At 33.1% G+C, this 24,917-nt stretch overlaps 2 protein-coding genes across 8 annotated transcripts; one reads left to right on the top strand and one right to left on the bottom strand.

Moving 5' to 3' along the window:
* Positions 1-3,460: 3,460 nt before the first annotated feature.
* On the top strand, positions 3,461-5,390 carry LOC105327721 (protein HEXIM1). The gene has a single exon (XM_011428333.4). The coding sequence runs from the start codon at positions 3,572-3,574 to the stop codon at positions 4,436-4,438; it is 867 nt and encodes a 288-aa protein (XP_011426635.3). The 5' UTR covers positions 3,461-3,571; the 3' UTR covers positions 4,439-5,390.
* Positions 5,391-8,104: 2,714 nt separating this feature from the next.
* Positions 8,105-24,442, bottom strand: LOC105327720 (programmed cell death 6-interacting protein). 7 transcript variants are annotated; one of them, XM_066085557.1, is made up of 19 exons: positions 24,218-24,442; positions 21,696-21,750; positions 21,422-21,491; positions 20,931-21,058; positions 20,350-20,503; positions 19,555-19,664; positions 19,078-19,194; positions 18,523-18,748; positions 17,968-18,091; positions 17,653-17,830; positions 16,830-17,051; positions 16,284-16,443; positions 15,758-15,906; positions 15,019-15,153; positions 13,164-13,332; positions 12,419-12,628; positions 11,346-11,396; positions 9,986-10,042; positions 8,105-9,687 (listed from the first exon to the last, which is right to left on the bottom strand). In XM_066085557.1, the coding sequence occupies exons 1-19, from the start codon at positions 24,418-24,420 to the stop codon at positions 9,419-9,421; spliced, it is 2,787 nt and encodes a 928-aa protein (XP_065941629.1). In that variant the 5' UTR covers positions 24,421-24,442; the 3' UTR covers positions 8,105-9,418. The 7 variants fall into 7 exon arrangements, with proteins under 7 accessions (XP_065941629.1, XP_065941631.1, XP_065941630.1 ...); XM_066085559.1 differs by lacking the exon at positions 9,986-10,042; XM_066085558.1 differs by lacking the exon at positions 11,346-11,396.
* Between the last annotated feature and the right edge of the window lie 475 nt (positions 24,443-24,917).

Here is a 24,917-nt window from a genome sequence, read left to right as displayed (position 1 = left end):
TACAGGTAATTGCATGGATGTTTTAATATATAAAAGACTCAACATAACAAAAAGCCATATGAGCTGTTGATTATTTTCACGACGAGTGTCATGGTAAATTGTGTGTTTAGAATACATCGTGCACTGTTAACTGGTATATATATAACTGGTATATATATATACTTTTAGAACTGATAATTGAATAAGCTACCTTCATTGTAAAGTTTATTACTCCATGGAAAGCTACAGTCATGTACGGAAAGGTAGGCGTACGTACGTACAGCATATCTATATTATAATATCAATTAATGAATCAAAATAGTTAAACAAATTCGATTGGCGCAATCTGTACGTATGCCCACACCACATGACGATCTGTTACCTTGCATGCAGAATTAAGCTATATATAGTGTTTCCATGTCTTTTTTCTCTGTAATGTCGACATCCGTGTACTAGTATTTGTAAATGCGTGCATCTTACATTACCGCTGCAATATGCAAAATACTATTTTCCAACTGGTTTTATATATAGAATGATTTCATTATTTTGCAATTGATCGATGATCTTCCTATGAGAGATATGGAAACTTTTAAAACCGATCAAACTATAGCTACGTACGATATTTAAAACGGAATTGGACTGACAGCATAAAATCCCAAATTTTATGTGTATATACATGAAGTATATCTATGTCATTATAAGTGATTTGTTTTTATTAACTTACAGATATAAGTGAGTTCCATGACTTTCTAGCTGCACCTCCATTTGTTTTATTTATTATCATAAAACTTCGATCTTTGCAATGTATATTATATTTTGCTGATGTTTTGGTATACACCATATAAAAGAAAAGCTGTGGACGTTGATCAAATTGCTTTCCACATGTGTCAATTACATAGTAGATGTGATCAAGTATCTTACGTACGACTGCATTGCCTTACGCCGGTCCTCTCATCGATCTCCAACCCAACCTCTCAACTCTAACAAAATCTATTTTTAGAATCAAACATGTGAAAAGTAGGTCAGAGCAACTAATCGCCCGACACCAGCTTGTTTACTGTCCTAATCCGGCGTATTCTGACGCAAAATACCATGTGATTAAAACACCTAGGCGGAAATATACACAAGTTTACCTTTATAAAAGCCTAGAGTCGTCACGCTCAAGTGATATTCTTTTTTATAATGAGCATTCATCGATATATATGCTTATGCATCCAACCGTCCGTCCTATATATTGGGTAATATACATGTACCTATTTTGAACTATTATGAGAGAGAGAGAGAGAGAGAGAGAGAGAGAGAGAGAGAGAGAGAGAGAGAGATGGCGGTCCATGCGCGGATCTAAAAAGGGATCCCCCCCCCCCCGGAAAATTCCAACTTTGTAATTTTTAACGTTTTACGAGTTAATTTACGAGAAAAAAGTTATCCAAGATTTTTTTTATGACAGATATGTAATCACATTAATTGCAAACCAAACTACATGTACCCATGCATGTGCTTAATTTGTATTTTTTGGCTTTTGTTTTCACTCAATTATTCATCATCGCAAGCCAAGTGTTTACGTATACAATCCACTCTGTTCCTCTACAACAAGGTTTGTAGAATAGCACAGTGGATCGGTTCAGTTCAGTTCAGTTTATTTTTCACTCAACACCATATAATGGTACAAGAGGTACATAAGAAGACAAAACATACATGTATTTACATATATATATCGTAAACCCTTGGCTAGCGGAGATGTGAATTCATATGCTTTATTAAAATTATAAAAGATTAGTAAAACCGCTCCACTACGTTAATACACTTGTTCATTTATTTACATATATCAATATAATACGGTTACCACATTAAATAATGAATAAAAAATTTGTTAATCAAACCACAATATTATATGTATGTGGCATTATTATAATTATCTATATGTATGTGACGCATAAATTAAATTCTTCCAACGGTATTGTTTACGTTGTTTTATTTTTGTTTTGATTTTAAGGGGGGCAGCACTTTTAAAATTTAATATTCTATGTGTACATTTAAAAGAAATGTCTGTTGCGAGAAAAAGTACCCCCCCCCCTCCGATGTTACGTGCCTGATTCATGCGCTGGGGGTTGGGGGTCTTTGAATATTTTCTTTTCTTTTCCCGAGGGAGTGAAGAGGGTGGTCAGAGGCCTATTTCGGTAACTTTAATATAAATAAATTGAATTATTTAAAAATTTTACTCCCCTCCCCCCGGCCACCATTATCCCCTCTAGATTCGTGCATGACTTAAACTTTTATTACAAAAATTCTTATATTGAAAAGAAATGATACTGCTCATGCAGTTATTAACATTAAATAAAAGCAAAAATCGAACAGAGAAAATTGCATTTCATTTCAGATGTATTCTATTATCTTGTGGGTTGGAGTTATTATTTTTTTTTGGGGGGGGGGGGGGTGTTGTTGCATTTTTTTCACCTCAGATATTGTTCATTCATGTTAGAAAACTTCAATAGACATGCATACGCATACTTAGGTAACTAAATATATATATATATATTTCTTGAATGAATGCAGCAAACGTTATAGTAGAAATCACATTACTTTTAGTATGGGCTCATGTAAAGGTGGATCTCAAATACAGTAGATTGTCACATAAACGCATATACATGATTTGGTTATTGCTTAGCTTTCGAGCGTTTAAAGACTAGGGTTTCTTAGTACACCAATTTTTATAAGTCACGTTACGAACCAATTGAAAACTGCGTCTGTTTAGTATACTCAATCGTGATTTTTGTGCAAAATTGCAACATTAGTAAAAAGAAACCGTTCACTACCAAGTATTTACGTGTATTTTGATGTCAATGCCACCATGATCACAAAATCAAATTATAAATATATAATGTCAGTTATTTATGATACTGCATAAAAGATTTCGAAAAAAAAATTCTTGCCAAAATTAAGCTTCCGCTATATGTATGAAGATTTTGCAAAATGACAACTTAACCAATTAATTAAGAATATTTATTTATAAAACAATATTTTATTTTGCATCAAAATAAGTACATTCGAACAAGGTTAACAAATTACAGGATTCACAATTTAAAGAAAAATATTTTCAAACTCTAAATATCAAACTTTACCAACATAAAAATAAGAAATAACTTATTGTCCGTTTGCAAGCTGCTATTTAAAAAACAACATTCAACACTCTTGCGTGATAGAAATATTAGAGTGACGACCCTTTCAATATTACTACGCAGTAAAGAGGGGACTATTTTCGTTCGATGATAAACACTAAATCGTTAGAGAACATTTTGTTTAATGATGTTACTTTACAGTTCTCTGTTGTGTATACTGAAAGAATATATGTAATTAACATAACACACGTTGTTTTGATTGACGATTTACTTCAGGTCTCAAGCAATTCCTTGAAATATTTGACATTCGCCCTATATTGTGATGCGTAGGTATACAGTCCAGTTCTACTATATAACATCGAGTTTCCATTTTGCCTTTAGTTGTCATACGGACAACGAGACACGCTGACTACACGTATATAATATGATTAATTTTTGTGTTATTTTTAGAAGTAACATTGATTGGACTGCAAATTATGTCAATGAAAAATTTTGCAAATATGATAGTGGGCCCAGCGCGGGGTGACACTTTATCCATTAACTCTGAAGAGATAATTTTTCATTCCACATCGGACTCGGCCTCCGTATTAAGGGAAAATGGCAGCCCCCGTGAATGTCAACAAAGAAAGGACACTCGTGCAGAACCCCTTGGAATAGAAAACAACAATGAGGTACAAGAAGGGTGTGAATCAGAAAACCAGTGCGATTCGGCGGAGAAGAAGAAAAGGAGGAGGCGTCTAAAGGGCGGTAAACACCACAGGAAATGGAAACCATACGAAAAACTTAGCTGGAACGAACGTCGGGAGCTCGAAGAGAGGGAAACTGTACGGGCGAACCAGAAGCGCGAGGAGGCGTTTGCACATGGCCACCCTGTGGCACCTTATAACACGACACAGTTTCTTATGGAGGATCATGGAAAGGCGGATCCAAATATTGGCGAAGGACAGCTCAACCGAAACAATTCACGGGAATCTACGGACGGGAGCGGATCCACGAGTGACAGTTCGGAAGAAATGTATTCCGAAGAGGAGGAATTCCTGGAAAAAGAATTTGCCGAGACGTATGATAATATGCATGCCGAGAGACTGCAGAAAATGAGCAAGGACGAACTGATTAAAGATTACATAGAAATGGAAACCAAGCTGGACAGACTTCAGAAGCGGTTGGAACGGCGCGCTCGGCGGAATAATGATACAGCTGACGATAGCTCCGGTTCACTGAGTAGCGGCGGCGAGGAGTTCGTGGATATGGATGTTGTTAGAAAACTTGAAGCGGAACAAGATAAACTGAAATTAGAAAATGAACAATTAAAAAAGGAACTGGTTAAGATGAAATCCACCTGATAATTAAATTTTAACAATTTTTCCAGGCATGATGTTGGTACCTCACTTTGTGCATTTTTTTGTACATTCAAAATGATTGAAATGGAAAAATGCATTTTGAAGGATGTGGAATTTTTGTAAAGGGTTGATTGTGTTGGATTATTTAACCTGTCAATATGGTAAACAGATTTGAAAAGGGAAAGAGTGGTTTTGTTAGCAGCAAATATGTGCCATTTGTGTTCTTAAAATTATGGCATTAGTATTTTATATATTTTTTATTGTTTTTTGTTTAAAATATAGAGTAAAAAAAAATAAAAAAATATCAAGTTGATCTCATTGGTGTTTTAATGATTTTTGATATTTTTGTTATACTATACATTTTATTTGTTCATTTATTTTGAAGCACGATATTTGTGAAAAAACATAGATGCCACATTGTCTTTCCTTTTTCAATGACTTAAATGTGTTTGACACTTGTCATTAATCATGCTTTTTTTTTTATATTGATGATTCTCCATTTGCGAAGGTGGGTTGTTATATGCAAGAAATTAACAGAAATTGATTTGGGTTTAACTTTTAAAGCAAGCATTTAAGACATTGTAAAATTTTGATGTTTTCAACTTTCTTATGCAAGGAAAACTTACTCATATATAGTGCATATTGTCATATTAAACAGATTTCTTGGTGCTGTTGCAACTATTTTGTGCAGTGGACTGAAATCCAATCAATGTCTGAAAACCAAACTACTAGTGCCGAGATAGTTCTCTGTAGAATTCCCATTATGTTCAGTGCTTCAAACCATCTGGTTCTTGCAGCATGCATGTTGAAGGGACCGTTTTCCTTTGTTCGAAAACCATTTTTCATCCAAGTTTATTTGAAAGGAAATTGCACTCGACTGTTTACTTCTACAGGGCATTTAAATAATGTATTTCAAGATGATGTTTATGTTTCATTAAAAAAGGATACAACATCATTTCTTGTTCTTTTCACTTCAATTTAAACTTTATCAGAATCGCCACTTGAGTTTAATGGAGGTGAAAATGCATTGATTTATCTTTGAGAAAATTGATTTAGAAATAAGTGAATTGAATTTGATCGAGTACAATGATGCCATGTGCCCAGGGACATAAAAAATAAAATGCCATTATTAACAGTTGCTGCACCAAAGTAGTATGTCAGTAAAATGTTGAAATGGTGTGTTTTTGGCAGCTTTTAAAATGTTACCTTTAGCGGTTCTTCCTGACAAATGAAAACCAATTAAAACAGATTTTAAGAAAATTCTGGATGTCGTGAAAAGCCAAATGCTAAGGATTATTGACATTCATGTGATGGATATTTGAGCATCAGCCAATATTTGAACATGAAGATCGAGGTAAACTATTAACCATGCATGCAGTGCGTTATAGGCTTTATGCAATAATTACATGACATTGAAGTTGGAGTAGTACATTGTTTCTGAGATGACCTACTTTTTAAAAGTTCTTACAAAAGTAGTCATTATAATATATTGCCCAAGGTTGGCTACGTATTCTCTGACTTTATGACCCCCCCCCCCCCCCCATGCAAATTTCACCAATTATTTGGCCAAAATATTTTGGTTTATCCACTTTAAGGTCTGACGAGACGTTCCTCGAGAATCTATTTTGTATCTCCTCGTAATAAAGAGTTGCAATAAAAAATATTAATTTTTTAATTACTTTAAAAATGATCAAAATTTACTTGACTTGGTTATATGTCTATATGGCCGAGTGGTTAGAACCATGGCCGCTCACTGCCAGAAGCGTATAGGTTCTAGAGGTTGTGAGTTCAAAGCCCCGCCCCGGCGGAAATATAGTTCTTATATAGTGAATTTCGCTGTGCTGTAGATGCATTTATTTTTATATCAGCAATTCAAGTGTATTTTCAAGATTATATAGGAAATTGCATAATCTAGTATTTTGCAGAAATGCCTGGTAAGGCCTAAAAAAAAAATTGTGTTTAGGGCAACACTGATGAAAAAAATAGGTTAGGTAGGTAGGGATTTTTTTTATTTTATCATATTTTTTTTGCATGAATCCTAAGAATGTTTGTTTGTTTCATATTTAAAAACGTATTTTTTATTGGAAATAGATAAAATGTACAATCATCTAAAAATGGTAGGATCGGCCATTTTTGTAGGTTAGGTCGGGTTACCCGAAACACACAACTTTTATTTTTAGGCTTAAGGTACACTAATTTTTGGCAAGAAAGCTTGCCAAAGTAGTAGTAAACCATTAACAAATTCCTGGAAAAAGTTATCTAAAATTGAGGAACCTGTCGTCTGACCTGAAAAGGTCTAAAATTGAGGAACCTGTCGTCTGACCTTAAAAGGTACATGTGATGATATTTTATACTTTGGGTTTATGCATAGAAAATCTGTTGGTCTAAAGATATAATATTGTTCATGACTGCAACTTTTCACATTTTCTTTTATATTATTAGGGTACAGTGTAATGTATGGTTTCCTTATGAAATTCAGATGCTCATATCTAAATGACAGACATTTCCTTATAAAATTCAGATAAGTAGAATTTCTTTTTATCAGTTGTATGGTTACCTTATAACACTCATGCAGATGTTGATATCGAAAGGACAGCTGCATGGTTTCTGATTTCTCTATGATACTTGGAGACATTGCTATCCATTCCATACGCAGACCTAGCGGAAAATTCAAACTAAGTACAGGGCACCTCCATAATGTAACATACTTCCCATAAAACTAAACAATAAAATGAAGTATAATTTCATCATTTTTTCCTTTTCTTTTCTTCTGTTACCTAACGAGATAGAGCAGTGTTAATTATGAATAATTCAAATTCAGCTGGGGCTTTTATGATTTTTACTTTTCCATAAAATTTTAAACAATTTCTTATGTAAAAAATTGTAATACACGTATTTGACAATTTTAAGCAGAGGAAGTTTTATGAATATAATGAACTTTTATCCACTATTCCTGGGTAACAAAAACATCCCTTGTAACCCCATGGGAAAAGTTTCTGGATGCTTGCTAAATGGTCAGTAATTTTTATCTTTCAATAATCATATTCTCAAACATGCATCTCAAACACTTGACCTTTTATAAAAGCATCTCTTGACATTTGTAACATAAAGGTCCATGTATGGCTTCTCTTTTGCCTTGGGAATATGTTACAAAGATCTAAGCTCTTCCCATACTTGTCTGTAAATTCTGAATATTACAGTTACTTCATTTGTATTTTTACAACAACAAAAGACTTCGCAAGTACACTAATTTAAATGAAATGTCAATTGTAGTTTTTTACACAAAACTCTTGGCTGGTTTCCATATTTGGAAGACGCTTGAATTTACCCACATCTATTCAATTCTTTAACCCAGCAATGCAATGTTGCAACAAATCAATCTTAGCTCATTACCTAAAAAAAAAATAACTAAACAATACAAGCCATACTTTGACACCAGCAGCTGTCTTATACCAGCAAACTGTGATATAACAAGTAATTAAAACATACCAATACCATAATTCTCCACATTCAATTCTTATTTTTCAACTCTGCACTTGCAATATTTGTTCACTATAAGCATGCGAGACAAATACAGGTAGACTAGAAGTAAAACATTTATAGATTACTTCTTATTTGCTTTCTTCTCCTGCATCAACTGCTCAATAAAAATAAACAAGTTGTTATGTAAACTGTTATGATTATTGTATTTGTTGACTCAATACCAGAAAATTTGTATGTCAAGTGGGTTCAGCAATACAAAACTTTTAGTGGTGCATCATAATTGAATAAAGTATAGTATTTTAAAACTTAAAAAAAAGCATATTAAATCATATGCCATCTTGCCAAAATACACATGTAATGTATAAAAGACACAACAAGCATTAATTCATCATGATACACACAAAATTAACCCAAATCAGTTGCAATAAATCATATCGCATTCATCTTCACCGAAAGTTATTTAGGATAAACAATTATGGTACCTATAATAAAAATTCTGAAAATTGAAAATCTTTCTTAGATAAGATTTTAACATCAATAAACAAAATTAAAATTGAGAAATGCTATGATTGTAATCAAAATGAGAGGAGAAAGGAAACATTTCAATAGTGATCTTGTGCAGGTACATCTGCATGAATGGACAAATTATCAGGGAAATATTAAGCATTATATACAGGTTCTGAGCATGTATATGTTCTCTTCTTGTACCTAACATTCTGAAATTAGAACAATAGTTAAAAGGAATATACATGTATTTAAATATCTTAAGAATGATTTTCCCATTCTATGGATCTACATCTCTTGGTATAGTGGAATTCTTTTGGAATCTACCTATGTATGTCATCAGTACTAATGAGTACTTAATACATCACCTTCACATTGCTACATGTAAGTATACTTTAACACAGGAAATTTACATGTATATATAGACAAGGAAGGCAGGATTGGGACACCAGCCTAATCCACATATCAGAAATCATCAAGGAGACCACGCAGTTTTCTCCCCACACATTCCATTCATACTTGTGTCCCATACTGCATACAATAAAACTTGTATCACTCTTACTTCTCCGATACTGATATGACAAAGCTGTTTTATACAAAATGTATATGCATGTATAATTGCATGTGCAGATTCTTTAAATAGTTAATCTTATTTAATGATACAGTGTTGTCAATATTCCTAAAATTATGCTGTTTGTACAACGGAACTCAAAATTTGCAGATTACATGCACATGTATTTATCAGATCGTACATGCATCAGTACTAAAATAAACACCTTTCAATGGACTGAAATTACTTAGCAATCATTTCTTAAAATAAACCCAAGTCAAAGTATCTATAAATAAATCAGAAATTATCACATTTTTAAGATAACAGCAAATAGCACAGTAACACCATTTTATCAAGGAAAATCCTTTCCTGGTCTACTCTATCACTTGATATACCGTTAGTCAGAAGTCGATGTACTGGTACATCTATCAACTAGAGCACATTGTTTATCTCCACTGGTTTTGTTGGGGATACTGTTGTTGTGGATATCCTTGTTGTGGATATTGTTGCTGTTGTTGTGGATATCCTTGACCTGGATACTGTTGGGGATATCCCTGTTGTGGATAGCCTTGGTTGGGGAATCCCTGTTGTGGTTGCTGAGGGTACTGCATATAGGGATTGTAAGGATTAAACCCAGATGGCATAGATGGCATTGGCATCCCCTGGTAACCTCCTCCAGCCTGTGGGTATGGGGCATTACCCCATGATGGCTGACCTATTCATTTAAATAAAAACAAATTAAAGGCATTTGTATACAATTACAGTAGCATAATTTTTAATAAAATACTGAAAAGGATAGCTATTGCTTTAAATATAATAAATTATCTACATAAATGTATGTTTTGATGGTATAAATAATCAGTATACAATAAAATCTTTCTATTTCAGATAAACTAGTCATGAATACAATGCAATCTTCCTCTTCCTTGTCACAATGTGACTCATTGAGGTAGAAGTGTGCTGTCATTTTGTGGGACTTGGATACTACCTACAGATGTGTGTCATGTTTTTACCTGATCCTGTGTAGTTTTGGGAGGTGGGTTGGGAGGGAGGAGCAGAAGGATGGCTGCCTATTCATGTAAAAAAAAAAGAATCAGTCTGTCAGTCAAATGTAAACAACGGCCAATGTTTACACAGTACAATTCAAATAAAACTTTATTTTTGCTTAAATATAAAGTTAAACATTTTATTAATATGACGGTCATAAAAAACATTTATATGTACCTTACACAAAGTCAACTGATCAAGGAATCATTTTATTATACGAAATTTACAAGGACTGGTATGTCTACTTGACCTGTGTTACAAATGAAGTGAAAACCAGTCATTGTGGTTTAATCAATATTTGTTATACCGGTATTCCAATTTCTGTGGATCTCAAAATGTTCAGTTGATTCACAGAACAATTAAATGTTCATTGAAGTGCAATTTCTTTTAACATATTATATTGATATGATCTCTGAAGACAAATTCACATATCCTTGAAATTGCGAATTTTACCAAATCCACAAAAAACTGATGCTCACAAATATTAATGAAACCATTGGAACTGATTAAAATTGAAGCTATCCAAAAATATCCATGTTTTAACACTGTAATATACATGTACAAGTACCTGGTACTTCTATTTTTTGATAGTGAATTTTAACTTCCTTCTAGCGGTTAGTTAAGACTATAAATTAACTTCCTTCAAATAAAAGCAAAAGATTTGTACAAACTTGAATAACATAAGATAACATAAACAATTGTATAAGTTTCCTAGAATGCATGCACGATAGCATGCCATCCTTGGTAGCTCAGTGACAACATGTGTTTTGACAGATGGTATATATACTAAGTAATACACAATATGATACACTTTATAAATTACTTCCAGGAAAATTTGTGTATATATGTGTACATTAATATTACATTTGTTATGAAGCTAATTAAGGTAATTTAGACTCCATCACATGCGTATCAATCATGATCAGTTATAAGCCATTAAGTCTGTTACCTGTACAATACAGCAATTATTTCATTAATCATATTTTCATGATGAATTTGTTTGTTTTCCAATGAAAACATAATGATCAACTTTGCTTAACCTGAATTCTACAAAACTGTCAATTGTCTTGAGATTAGAAAACTCTGTGTAAATATCAATGGTTCAGTCAATAATACACAACTCAGTTGTCAAAGATATTAGTAGTGAAATGTGTAAGTGCGAAGAACTTTTTGCTTAGACAAGGGTGAATGGAAAAATATAGCAAGTGCTTAGACAAGAAGGAAAAGGAACACATATGGCAAGTGCCATTGATGTCATTATATAGGTTAATTAAGGGCTTGGATAGGATAGGATCTGACAGTGGATGCATTAAATTAAACTGGTACCTGTTGTGCTACTTGTGTTAGTAGTACTAGTTGGGGAACTGGTTTTTGGTCCTAATAACATAATTTGAATTAATATAGAAAATAAGCATTAAAAAAAAAAACAATGAAAAAAATCACACACAAAATATACCCCATAAAATACATAAAAACATCTTCCCAACTCAAGAGTTTCTGATCCGCTCCACTCTACATCAGAAACCCTTGACTTGGGAAGATGACAAAAAACATATTCTATGAATGTTAATGATTTTCATTGAAATGAGTACCGGTATATAATATGTACATTATGTACACAATATCAATGAAGCTAGAAAATGTATAAAAAAAACCTTAAAAGTGAATTTCAAAAGATAAAAGAGTAAACTACCAGTATAATGTATCCCACAGAACAGTCTCCTAAATTTTTGATGAAAAGTCTAATAATTAGAATCTGTTCTCTAAAGAGTCAAGGCTGAAAAAGTTTGGGGCTTTCATACATACATACTAATGTACATATGTTTACCATCTATTAACATAGTTCTTGTTCTTTAATTTGGATAAAGCTACATTTAACAAGGAAACTTTTTCCAAGACTTTGAGTCAAGGGTTAGACACATCACCACAACCATCATGACATTGAATCCTTGACCTAAAAACCTGGGTTACATAGTTGTAACATAAGGCGCAATAGGGTGAATCATTTCATTGTTGTTTTTTAATATTTTCAGGGCCAATTACCGGTAATGAATTACATGTATATCAAAACTGCCTATCTATACATGCTAGCTCTGGGGTAATTAATCATCATGCAGCAGTCTTTAAAAGCTACCATTCCAAAGCCATTTTGATTTGCAGCATTTAATCTTCCACATGTTTTTGATGGTAATATACCATTACACTGAAATACAAATAATTTTGTGTTGAAGAGGACCAAGATAAAAGATCTGGAAATTCCGGTATGAATTTATTAAAATCCTCTTCCTTGTTTATGACATTAATTACTAAAGATGTTAAGAAATTAAGCTGCATATCAAACATTCTGTTGGCCAGAAAATGCAACTACCATTATTTGACAAGGACATGAAGATATTTACCCGACATATACGGTGGAGGAGCGGGGCCCCCTGTGTAGGAGTAAGCCCCTGCAGGAGGGGCCCCTGAGGGGGCACTGGAGTATGGCGGAGCCCCTGCCTGGGAGCTTGGAGCACCACTTGGTGTACTGGCCGTGGGTGGTGGGCCCGAGGAAGCAGTAGAGAACTGAGGTGGTGGTGGTCGAGCTGGTGGGGCTCGATTTTGAGTGGTAGCTAAAACAACCCACAGGATGAATAGTAAAAAAACAATACAAACTCAATACAGTAAAACACTCCTGTAGCGAAGTGCAAAGGTCATACAAAATTTGATTTGTTTTAAACATAATTTGTTATATCCATTATGTATTTTATAGACTTAAGGACTTTGGGGAGTAAAAATGATTTAGCTGTAAGTGTGAATTCACTGAAAGCATGTTTGCTATAACCAGTGTTTTACTGTAATATATAACATCAAAGTGCAAAATGAAAAGATGGAAATAGATGAGGTGTTGTAAAATGAGGAGCATGTTTGCAAGGATATTATTCAGGGACTATTCAAGTATTATTATTTCACAAATTATTTTGTTCTTCAGTCTTTTTGATACAAAACTGTAAAATCATAGCAATATTAATATTTTCTGGCCAATATTCTGCAAACACATGCTACTCATTTACCAAACAACAGATACAATAAAAAAAATCTAAAATGTCTAAAACCAACAAAAAAGTAGCAAATTGAAAAAAATCTACAAAATGAAGGAGACCTCACCTGTGGGGTTTTGGTAGCTGGGAGGGGGAGGGGCAGGGCCTGTGGGCTGGTTGGCAATAGACTTCTGTAGGTCGGTCATCAACTCATCCTTCTCTGTCTTTCGTGCGAAACAGAAGTCAGAGATCTTGTTCTGTAGACGAACTAGTAGTGGTGTCAAATCATTGTAGAACTGAAAATAAGTTAATGTTTATGAGTCATACTGTTATATAGATCTGATATAATATCATTTTTGCCTTTGTCTTTGAAATTATAGAGAGATATACTTGTAGCTTCTAAATCAATAATGCTTCTAATACAAGCCTACTTTTACCCCAGATGCCATCTGATAGTTCTAACAAATCATATGGAAGGCAATTAAAAAAGTTTTTTAACCACATGTACGATAGAAAATATGCAAGAATAAGATTTATAGGTATATGTATGTGAAATGGTTAAAAATCAAATATAGCATCTTGAAATCAAGGAACCATAAGAATTAATTCATAATTTCAGGATTTGCTTTTTCTCTGCTGGTGTGTTTTTAGGACATAAAACATGACTAGTACATGTATTACTGGTACATTGTATCTTACTTGCATCTTACAATTATTACTTACAATTATAACATGCCAAATTCACAAAAATGAGCTAAACATAGTTTCACAGTCGATAAACTAGGTTTATCAGCTGTTAACTATAGTTTACGGATCCTAAACTATAGTAAACGATTCGTTAACTATAGTTTACATCTGTGAAACTCTATTTCATTAATGTAAACTATAGTTTACGAATGATTATCATAGTTAATCTATCTGTAAAAAACGTTAACAATAGATTTTGCTAATAAATATAGATTCACATTTGTTAATTTTATTTTACAATCGTAAACTATAGTTAAGAGTTGTTAATTATAGTTTCACAAATCGTGAAACTACATTTATCAGACAAATTCGCAAAAATGAGTTAAACATAGTTTCACAGTTGATAAACTAGGTTTATTGACTGTAAACTATAGTTTACGGATTGAAAACTATAGTTAACAACATTAACGCGATAATCTATGTTTCACATCTGTTAACTGTAGTTAACACTGTAAACAATCATTTGCGATTGTAAAACATACTTTATCTGATAAATATAGTTTCACCATTGTGAAACTATGATTAACAACTCTAAACTATAGTTCACGATTGCAAATAAATTGTGAAACTATATTTATCAACTCTAAACTATAGTTTACAGATGTGAATCTATATTTATCAGCAAAATCAATTGTTAACATGTATTTCCAGACAGAAACACATAGATTTGCATTCGTAAACTATAGTTTACAGATGTGAAATATAGATTAACGTCAGTAACTATAGTTTACGATCTGTAAACTATAGTTAACAGCCGATAAACCTAGTTTATCGACTGTGAAACTATGTTTTGCTAATTCATGTGAATTTGGCATGCTTTAGATTTGTAACCCGTAGTTTACTGATCATAAAACCCTATTTATCAGATAAACTATGTTTAACAAACGCAAATGATTGTTTTCAGTGTTAACTATAGTTTACAGATATGAAACATAGATTATCGCGTTAACTATAGTTTACAGATTTGAAAAATAGATTTACGTCGGTAACTATAGTTTACGATCCGTAAACTATAATTAACAGTCGATAAACCTAGTTTATCGACTGTGAAACTGTGTTTAGCTCATTTTTGTGAATTTGGCGTGCCATATACAATTGCTACTTATATTTTACAAATTTAACTGGTATTTTTTTTTTCAAGTGTTACTGGCATTTTTACATTTGTAACTGGTATCGTTTTTATAAATGTTGCTGGCATTATTTACAATTGTAACTGGAATATTACAATGGTTTACCTTGGTCCCCTCCTCTAAGTTACTCTTCAGTTCCATAAACATATCGAAGCCTGCAGCCAGATCCTTCAACATGGCCTCACGCTGTGCTCCACTTTGATCAGAAGCTTTGGCTTGACAGAACTCCATATTAGTCGTCTTTAAAGAGAAATAACTCAAGCATTTCAACCACATCAGAGTGCAAAATAATTACAAACAAAAGCTCCAATGCTTTTCTCTTTCAAAAAAAGAAAAAAAAATACACAGCTAATAATGTGAAATAATGTACAAAATAAAGTTTCTGAAAAATAATAATTGTTCAAAATCTAAGTTTGAAAAATACCGATAATACTTAATAAAATACACTTTGTTCATGCATAAACATGTACTGTCAAAAAGAATTATCATAGGTTTTTTTTTTTTAAGTCGGACAATTGAAATGTATCCAGAAATTGCTTACAGCTTTTTTTAAATATCATTAACCTGTTTGTTCTCTATCATTTTCAGTGAACAACAATTGACTTTTTAACAAAAATTTTAGAATATTATATAACTTGGAAACATGTATTTTATTTTGATTTGAAAAGGGGAATAACTCAGATTTATTTTTAACTTTAAATTGAAAAATAGAGCTATTCCCCTTTTCAATATGGTACTTAAATCAATTCCTGCAGCAGCATTTTATAGTGAGAATTTCAGAAACTGAACATTCATGAGTTTGGATTCTTCATACTCTGATATACAGTTTTTGTCTAATGTTTACCTGAACTTGTGACATCACAGAGTCCTGCTTTTGTAGACTTTCATTCACTTGTTGTCGTAACGGTCCATAAATTCGGTCTAATTCACTTGCTGATAACATTTCTTCATTTATTGCACCATCTGATGCTAATGCAGAGAAAAACTTGCTTGCTTCAAAAGAAAATGACATGCAGATTAAATTAAGCAATTAGCATCTGTACAAATTATTTAGTTTTGACAATATAGAATTTTTTAAAAAGTGACCTAAATTTTTTTGTTATATTTTGAAAAAGACTATGAGTTTGATACATCTAAAGAGTCTCTTGATTCTATACGTTAGAATTTAAAGAGTGAAAACTGCATAAATATGATTTCACCATTTTTTAAAAATAAAAATTGATGACACCATGTTGATTAAACTGCATGGAAAATATAAAGTTGTGCATTACTCAATAGCTCAGAATATTCCAGTGTAGTTAGAAAACCTTTGATGTTTAAAACAATTAGTAACGGACATTGACAACACTGTACATGATATTTTTACTTACTCATATCAAACTTGGCCTCTTTGAATTCATTTTCTATGACTTCTCTCTCTGCCTTAATAGTCTCTACTTCCTCCATCAATTTGCGAAGTTTCTGCACCACCCCACTGCTCTCCGAGGCATGTGCTCCACCACCAGAAGGGAGGGCCTTTTCTATTTCTCCCTGAAAACAACAAATAGATATTAAGTGTTCAACAAATCAAAAGGACAATAAATCTTTGTGGGACTTACTACCTACATTTGCATATACACAAACACATTCACACACGCATGCACAAGAAAAATTCATTGTGTATCAGAATATCTTTCGAGGGAAAAACACTAAAGAAATTATTTCCAGTATAAGTAAATGCCACATTAGCTTGTATTAAACAACAACAAAGATTCCCTGATAAGCGTAATTGTCCTTATTGGCAATATACCGTACATGGGAAATAACTTTCATGTCAGTACAACCATTATTAAGACAGATATAAGGTTGGAAAACTGTAGGGAACCTCTTTAATAGCAAGAAGGTACTATACTATACTATACTTCAATGACACTTACAGGTGATTTTGACAGTAAGTCTATAGCTTGTTTGTGCTTCTGGAATTTTTCCTGTACGATGCGATCTGCGTTGATTGCGGTGTCCAGGATCTGTTTGTACTTCATACTCTCGTCTCTCATTGGCTGCGTCAGCTTGTCGGACGGAGTACGTGACCACCTCTCTTTGAATTGTTCTCGGAGCTGTTTGTCTGATGCCTCCTCATCATCAACCATTTTAATGCACTACAAAAATGAATTTTAAAATTTGTTTTAATGCATTTTTAATGAGTGCAAGATGTCAGTTGTTCAGGCCCTGCCGTCACCAACTTTCCTCAAGTTAATACTCAGCCTCAAATCTGAGTTTGACCTCAAATTAATGCACTTTCCTTATAAGGATTTGAATTGAGGACTGAGTTGAGTGATTTGAAAATTTTGGTAACGATGGGACCAGATGCATACATTGAAAATCTCATTGATATTCATAACCATATGGACATTATTTCTAAATGAGCAACTACTACGTACCATTATCAATTATGCTGAATTTACCATGAGTTTAAAGATAATTAACCTATCATTGAAAAATATCTATGAAAACTATAAACTATACAAACTAGCCTGGGAACATGAAGATACATATGTATACAAGGTCAGATCAACTTCAACACAATGTATAAAATTTGATAACACCTAAGTTCTTGACATTACATTTAAAAAATACTTCTTTATTACTGGTGTCTGATATCTTTGTAAATTCTATAACTAAGATTTCCATGCCCAAATAATTAAATGAAGGGCATTTCTCTAACAACATTTCAAATGTACAAAAACTGATTTCTTGTACCTCATTAAGGATTTCTCTATTCCTCTGCAATAACTCTGGTAAATCATTCATTAGTTTATTAAGGAACTGAATTCCCCCTATATCTTTAATCTGCTGGGCTTTCTCTATCACTGACTGGGGAACTTTCTGACCAGACAAATCCTCCAAAGCAGCAGGCAGGTTTAGGGAAGCTAAAATGCTGCAAAAAATTGAAACCAAAAAGGATTACTTTAATAATCGTGAAGGTTCAGTTATGAACAAAACATTCCCACCTGTTTAAGAGCATTCTACAAAAGATGCCCACTTGTTCAAGAGTATTCTACAAGACATTCTTACCTGTTCATGAGCTGTGTCTGTTCTCGTAACCGACCAATCTCTGTGTTAACAATTTGTGTTTTCCTGTTTTCAAAAGCATTCAAGGCTTCATACACGGGGATCGGAACAAGCTTCTCAAACAGATCTACAATGTCAAATATACATGTTTAGATAAAACCAATTGTGTTATTTTGAATCATTGTGTTAACACCTGTAATAAGCTTTCAAACTGGGACAGTAGTGTCATGACATTTCGGAGAATACCAAAAAACCCTTCTTTTTACTTTGTTTCACATGTACACTACATTTTTACGTAAAAAAGAATACTGTTAACTTTTTACATTTGGCTGTGTATTTTAATTAGCATTTTTGGCAAAATGCAACTTCCACTAAATCAAGTACACCACCAAATGTCAAACACATACCCGTAAATATATATTGATAAATAGGTACATTCAGGAATGCACTAAATCAAATCCACACTAACCTGTTGAAAAAATAAATTTTTGCTAAATATCATATTTTCTAAATATAATACTTTTACAGTACCAAACAGTGACACAAACATAAGCAGACCTGTAAACTTTTCACTCATGGGTTTGGTGGGGAATGCTGTCGGTTTAGCAATAGCAGCCTTGCCGATGGCTGGTAAGGTCTTCAGGTCAGGAATCTTGTCGTGATAAATAAAGTCATTGTCTTTTCTGGCTGCCTGCAGCTCTCTCTGGATTCTTCCTTGCTCATTCTTGAAGGCAAATGCTGCTCCTCCCCTGGTCTGAGCAGCTGTCAGAAGCTCGTTGGCTTTCTGAATTACATAAAAAGTTCAGTCAGACTGTAACTTCAGGAATAATTTATTTACATTTGTTTCAGAGATATGCTTTTGAAGGAAAGATCATAATTACATTTGTCTTTTTGGCAATGAATTAACAAGATCCATAACAAATTAACAACTGGCTCATGTTGATTGGTGATCGCCATATCACATTAAACTATTTCTTTTCAGAATTTCAGAAGATGGTTTTACGCATCACTTGTAACACTTCAAAAAATGTGCTTTTCACAATACAATACAGCAATATAAATGTTTTATATTCAATTAGTTCATATAAGTACAAGTGTCTTAAAAACATGTACCTGTAAGTGAGCAATTTGTTCTCCATATGTCTTGTGTTGTTGGGCAACGGAGCCCTGATAGAACTCTGCCATGCCGTGGTACGCTGCTTGTTTACAGGCAACCAATGGCAGCCAGTCCTGTAAATAAGTCACCACAGAACAGATTTACAGTAAGAACATATCTCAAAGATATCTGTACTTGCAGTATAAACCTAGTACATTTGCTTGAAATGTGATACAAAGTATGTTCTCATAAGCAATGTACATATTTACTTTCATCAAAAAACCTAGTAAAAGTTAGACACACAGTGGGGTTTCCACTATGAGTCTTTTCTCAAAGTAAAGAAGTTAATATACATCAAACTGAATTGATTTTAACTTGTATGAATTAGGTTTTACATATTAGCAATAACCTTTGTTTAATAATCTTTGTCTAAAATAACATTAAGGGTCAAAGGGGAAATGTTAATCCTTGTTCATTTCACCAACAGAACTGACCTTTGGCCACAGATCTTTGAGGGAAGCCAGCTGCATCAGCTTCATGGCATCACTGAAGAGCTCGGAGCACTGGTGGGCAATCTTAGCTACCATGGCCTCCTTCATCTTATCTGTAATCAAGTCAATCTTTAATAAAATATTTTCTTTAGAACGCATTCCTTGAAAATGTTTAAAGCAACATTCATTTTCTTTCCTTCCTCAGGAAGAAAAGCAAACTGATTGCTTGTGAATTTGCATACGATATGTTGCATACCTAAGCAGTTCATTTAATTTCCTTTTAATGCATAGACTTTACAATACAAATATATATTTGGTAAATAATAAGTCATAGATGTACCAATTATTTACCTCATTTTTTTTACCTCAATATTGTTACCTTAATTTGGACATACACTCTAAAGAATCTTTTTATTTTGCTGCAAAAATGTCCCATTATTATTTATTTTTCATGTAACCTAAACCCTTATGACAAGATTAAACAAAGAGTTTAATTTGACAAAAAACAAACTTCTTACTATGGAATATAAGCAAACAATTTTTTTTTTTACAGGATAACTGATATGTAATTTTGCTTACACGAGAGCTTTTCAATAGTGTTTCTTATAAAAAAAATATCCAAAGAGAAGTTTGTAGATGAACCATATAGATTTTTTTCTGTCAATGAAGTAGTACCTTTACAATGAAAAAATCAGAACTGAAAATTGCAGTTCATATTGCAAGTAAGCAAGATTGATCCTGGGTTGTATAATACACAAACCAAGATCTAACACTTGTGGCACTGTCTGATGCCTTTACCTGCAGCAGCTTTCCTGTAGATAGCCTCCTGAGCCTGAGCCACCATGAGTGCACTCAGAGCATTGAGTGTGTCTGGACTCAAGTCAGGGGTGGGCTCCTGCTGAACATGTGAGAGGACAATGTCTTTGAGATGTCCAAATATACCTGCAGCCATCTGGAAAAATATGAAAACTCTTACATAAATCACACACAAAAAATTCCTGAAAGTTATTCGATGTTTTTTTTTTTTTAGAAAAATTTTGAAATGGTAAAACTGTTCACAACTGTATTGCAACTGTTCACTGCTGTATTTTCTAAGAAAATCATATACCGAGTAAGCAGTATGTCTGTTACATGTCAATGGGTACAGTAGATTTTGATATAATTAATGAATTAACACTACATGATTAATAGAGCCTTGGTCTTAACCTAGGGTGATGATCTTGTCAATGACTATTGTTTACGAAATGTAACAGAAGTAAAGATACGATTCAATGTTTACAGTGGACCCGAGACTGACACACATGACATCACATTTTGTACATATATTTTTGATTTCACTATTCAATCCATAGGATAAGTAGATCTCAGTGACTGTTTACCTGGAAATACTTGGCCGAGGTTTTGAGTCCTTCATCACTGTCATGGTTCTGAACCTCTGCTATCTGACTCTGGAGGGCAGCAATGTTAAACAGAATACACACCTTCTCATAAGCACCAGAGGCAATACCTACAGGAAACCATTACATCACAGATAAAATCACTGACGGACAGGTAAATTGTCTACCTTCTATATTCATCGTATCAAAAGTCATGTCTATTATTGCTAATACCAAATCTAACTTTTTACACATCAGTTTACTATTTTTGTAATTAATAAGATTAATGAAGTTGTCTATATAAAAAGTTTAGAAAGAATCCTATTCTCATTCACTTGTTGATATTTCTAGAGACTATTAGTACTGTATTAAATAAATGTATACAATGACAACATGTTAAACTCAACTCCATTGTTTTTTCTATTCACTATATTTACTGTTCACTCCTATCTATTGTTCACTCCTCAGAGACTTATAGACAGGTCGACACTCACCCAGAATCTGCTTTCCACCAAATAGGGATTCTTTGTCAAAAGCATTTCTCCACTTAAAATTAACTCGAATCTGAAAAAAGAGGATATATGACAAGTTAATGATTTCATTGAGTGCAAACAAATACTGATCTGATGTTAACAGAATTAAAGATTGTGTCATCGTCCCTTCCTAATTGTCCCCTCATTGGCCAATAAAGAAGATGACATCATGTAATACATGTACCGGTTATCAAACCTAAATTGAAGCTTCAATGTCTTTCATGAGGAAAGTTACCTGGTTTTCGGCTATTGGGAGTTTGTTTTCTATTGCACAAAGCTGGTCATAATACCTGTAAAAATAATAATGTACATATTAACATACCAGTGTATTTATTTACCACAGTACATACATATCAATAATAATCAATAAATATGAACAATGCATGAATGAATTCATGTGACATTGGACACGTTCAGTGCGTGTGTATTGGTTATCTCATGTTACAAGTTTACAGTACATTAGAATGCATGGGCTTAATTATCAATAACTACATCACTAAGACCTTAAAGATAAAAAAATGAAGGAAATATAGAGGTTATTGTTTGTTTAACATATTTAAAAGCAAAACTCCTTGGTAAATAGTTACAAAATGTACCATAAATGTTTATAATGGAAATTGAAATAAAGATTAATATTGAAACATGAACAAGTCAAAAGTATATATCAATATTTTTGTCAATGACATAATTGTTTCAATTACTGGTATATATAACAGATTACAATATTATATGTTTGCAGACTTTTCCATTATATTTTTTATATGTCATTCTGTACCAATTCATATACCAGTACAAGTGTACTTAAAGAAGATATCTAGTGCTTTAAAATTATTAATGCAAGTGGATTTTTGTTCTCATGGACTATATAAGTTCTTTTCTGTACAAACTTTTTAAAAATTTTTATAACAGTAAATATTTTCAATTTTCATTTTACGATACTTGTCACAGTTAACATCCTTTGAGCTGAGTTGCTCCTATTTGTACATAGGTTGATCTTATGACTAGTACACATCCTGTACAATTACACTGCCTCAAATTAAAAATAGGTGTAGAATATACACTTCTTTTCCTTGAATGAAATGCAACCTTCTGACAATTTTGAAATTAAGTTAAAACAGCTTTCTGAACATGAAATTCCTTTGAAATCTTCATTAATATCTCCCTGTGCATGGTGAGTGAAGTTTGACAATCTTTTGACAATCACCATTTTAAACGCCTACATGATGTAATTACACACCGACAGAAGACATATATCATCTAATTCTTCTGTAACAGCTGGTAACCTACTCTTTGCTTTCTAGACAGGCTTATGATTAGCTATATTGATGGAATTGAATGTTTTAAAACTATACTAATTAACTATATATATATGTCAAATGGTTCAAAGATTTAAAAAATGATGAGTAATAAAGGTGAAATTGTAGAAATAAGCTGATACACATGTACACATTATTAGTGTAAAAGCTTGTCAATAATTAAAACTTGAATGTTTCATTTCAGCAATATTTTCAATTTTTTGGTGCCGATTTGTGCTCCATGTTAAATTAGTCCACCTATTTCACAATGCAACTAAACTCACTGTGTCTCAGTCATTGTGTTGATTTTAAGCTCATGCAATCAGATTTCAACACCTTGAATTTTGACATTCAATAATATTTAATTTATTATGAGTTTTGTGTGTATTCTAATAAACCCTTAATATTTGCAAAAAATCAAATAATAGGGGATTATCGAGACTTGGATATTCAAGCAGTCAATTTATCACTTCTGAACAGCTACCTGTTTTCGCTGTTTTAAGATTGAAACTAAAGATGAGGTGAAAAATGTTGAAACCCACTGTTCTGTCTTACTAAGTCTATAGTTAATATGATAATAATGCCAGAGTAAGAAGCACAATGCTGGGGTCTATTTGTATGGGAACTGCTATGCTCTTCAGATCTTGCCAGCTTATTTGTAGTTATACATGTAGTACTAGTGTGCGACTTATTCTCACGGAGTACCATTTCTCACCTGATCATCGTTTAGTCATTTTTTGTATGCTAGTATAATTTTAATGTGTGTTGGAAAAATTATGTAACAATACACAGGCAAGAAATAATCCTTGGTGTGAAATGACTGGACCAGGATTTGAAACTGGGCCCCATCTAGTCAGACTATGACTGAGCTATCTAGTGCCAACCTTCAAGCTGGTCACCAGGTCGGAGCAACACATTCCCCCGCCCGTCCCCATAATGATCCCATTTTCTACCCTCACAGGAATTAATCTGTCAGTAAAAAAAGTTTCGGCAACACATGTCATGGGATATGAGAAATGATGGGGATGAAACAAATCAGTATTTGAACCAATTCTTTAGTCAGGTGGTCTACCAACGGAGCTACATGTATATGTATCAGATGCCAGCATTTATAGTCTGGTCTGACATCATAATATTCTATTCTGAACTGTCCAAAGAAATGTAATTTTAGGGATGTAATTTAAACTAATGAAAGGAATTTTTCACTCTGCTTAACATTGATAAAAAACAAGTTTAATTGAGTATGAGGATTTCTAGCATTTGATGAAAACACGGGACAGAGGATCAGAATCAGGGGCTCATGACTCATCAATATTGCAACATACTCATTACTGATGTTTACATTGAAAGATTTTTCGAATTAAAAGAAGCCGTTAGTAAATTTACTATTGAAGTAAATGAACCACAAACACATTAGGTCCCATTCAATGAATAAATCAATAATAAAGTTTGTAATACAAACCGGTATAGGACTTCCAGTGCCGATTCGTGCTTGTCAACAGATTTAGCGATCATTAAATTCCTTAATTTGCTAAACTCGTTGAGGGCATGGTTGTAGTCGTCTGGTTCTACTTGACTAAAAGTATTTTGGATGAAACTTCTTAAAGGTTTTATCAATTCAACTTCCTGAGTTTGTTTCAGGGGAACTGCAAGGAACGTCGCCATCTTGGTAAATAGTATGTTTGGTCACATGGTTCCGGATTTAAAAATAGATATTTTAATGACGTCACAAACTGAGTCAGATTCTCCCGGTTTTTACTCATAAGGGGTGGATCTAACAGGCATTGGGACCTTATGAAAAGTAGAGGGCATTCAAACAAAGTTTTAGTAACCCAATCAACAATTCAAATTTTTCGTAGAAACATTTTTTGAATTCATTGATTTTATTGAACTGAGCAGACAACAAATTATTAAAATAAAGTTATGAATGGCATAGGCCTTTATAGTGAGGGATTTTTTTTTCATCTAATTTCCCGCGCTAACATTACGTATTAAAATTAATCTGTTGTTTTCGCGAACTGATTGTACAAAGTAATATTAAAAAAAAAAAAAAAAGGTTTACAAAGTGCGTGTTATGTTAAAAAGTGACTATTTCATCCACGTACACCATTCCAGAGTTTGCCTGAATAATAACCAGGTTTGTTCGGAGTTTGTCGCCCTTG

This window comes from Magallana gigas, chromosome 5, assembly GCF_963853765.1.
Source record: "Magallana gigas chromosome 5, xbMagGiga1.1, whole genome shotgun sequence".
NCBI classification, from domain to species: domain Eukaryota; kingdom Metazoa; phylum Mollusca; class Bivalvia; order Ostreida; family Ostreidae; genus Magallana; species Magallana gigas.
The sequence above is the reverse complement of the archived record's forward strand: the minus strand, read 5'-3'. Positions and strand labels throughout refer to the sequence as shown.

Bases quoted from the DNA above. Each gene is read 5' to 3' on its own strand.
- LOC105327721 (XM_011428333.4), top strand. From the start codon at position 3,572: ATGTCAATGAAAAATTTTGCAAATATGATAGTGGGCCCAGCGCGGGGT.
- LOC105327720 (XM_066085557.1), bottom strand. From the start codon at position 24,420: ATGGCGACGTTCCTTGCAGTTCCCCTGAAACAAACTCAGGAAGTTGAA. The intron at 21,751-24,217 runs GTTTGTATTACA...TTATTTTTACAG, and splicing joins GCACTGGAAGTCCTATACCG to GTATTATGACCAGCTTTGTG. The intron at 21,059-21,421 runs GTGAGTGTCGAC...GGTTTCCTGTAG, and splicing joins TGGTGGAAAGCAGATTCTGG to GTATTGCCTCTGGTGCTTAT.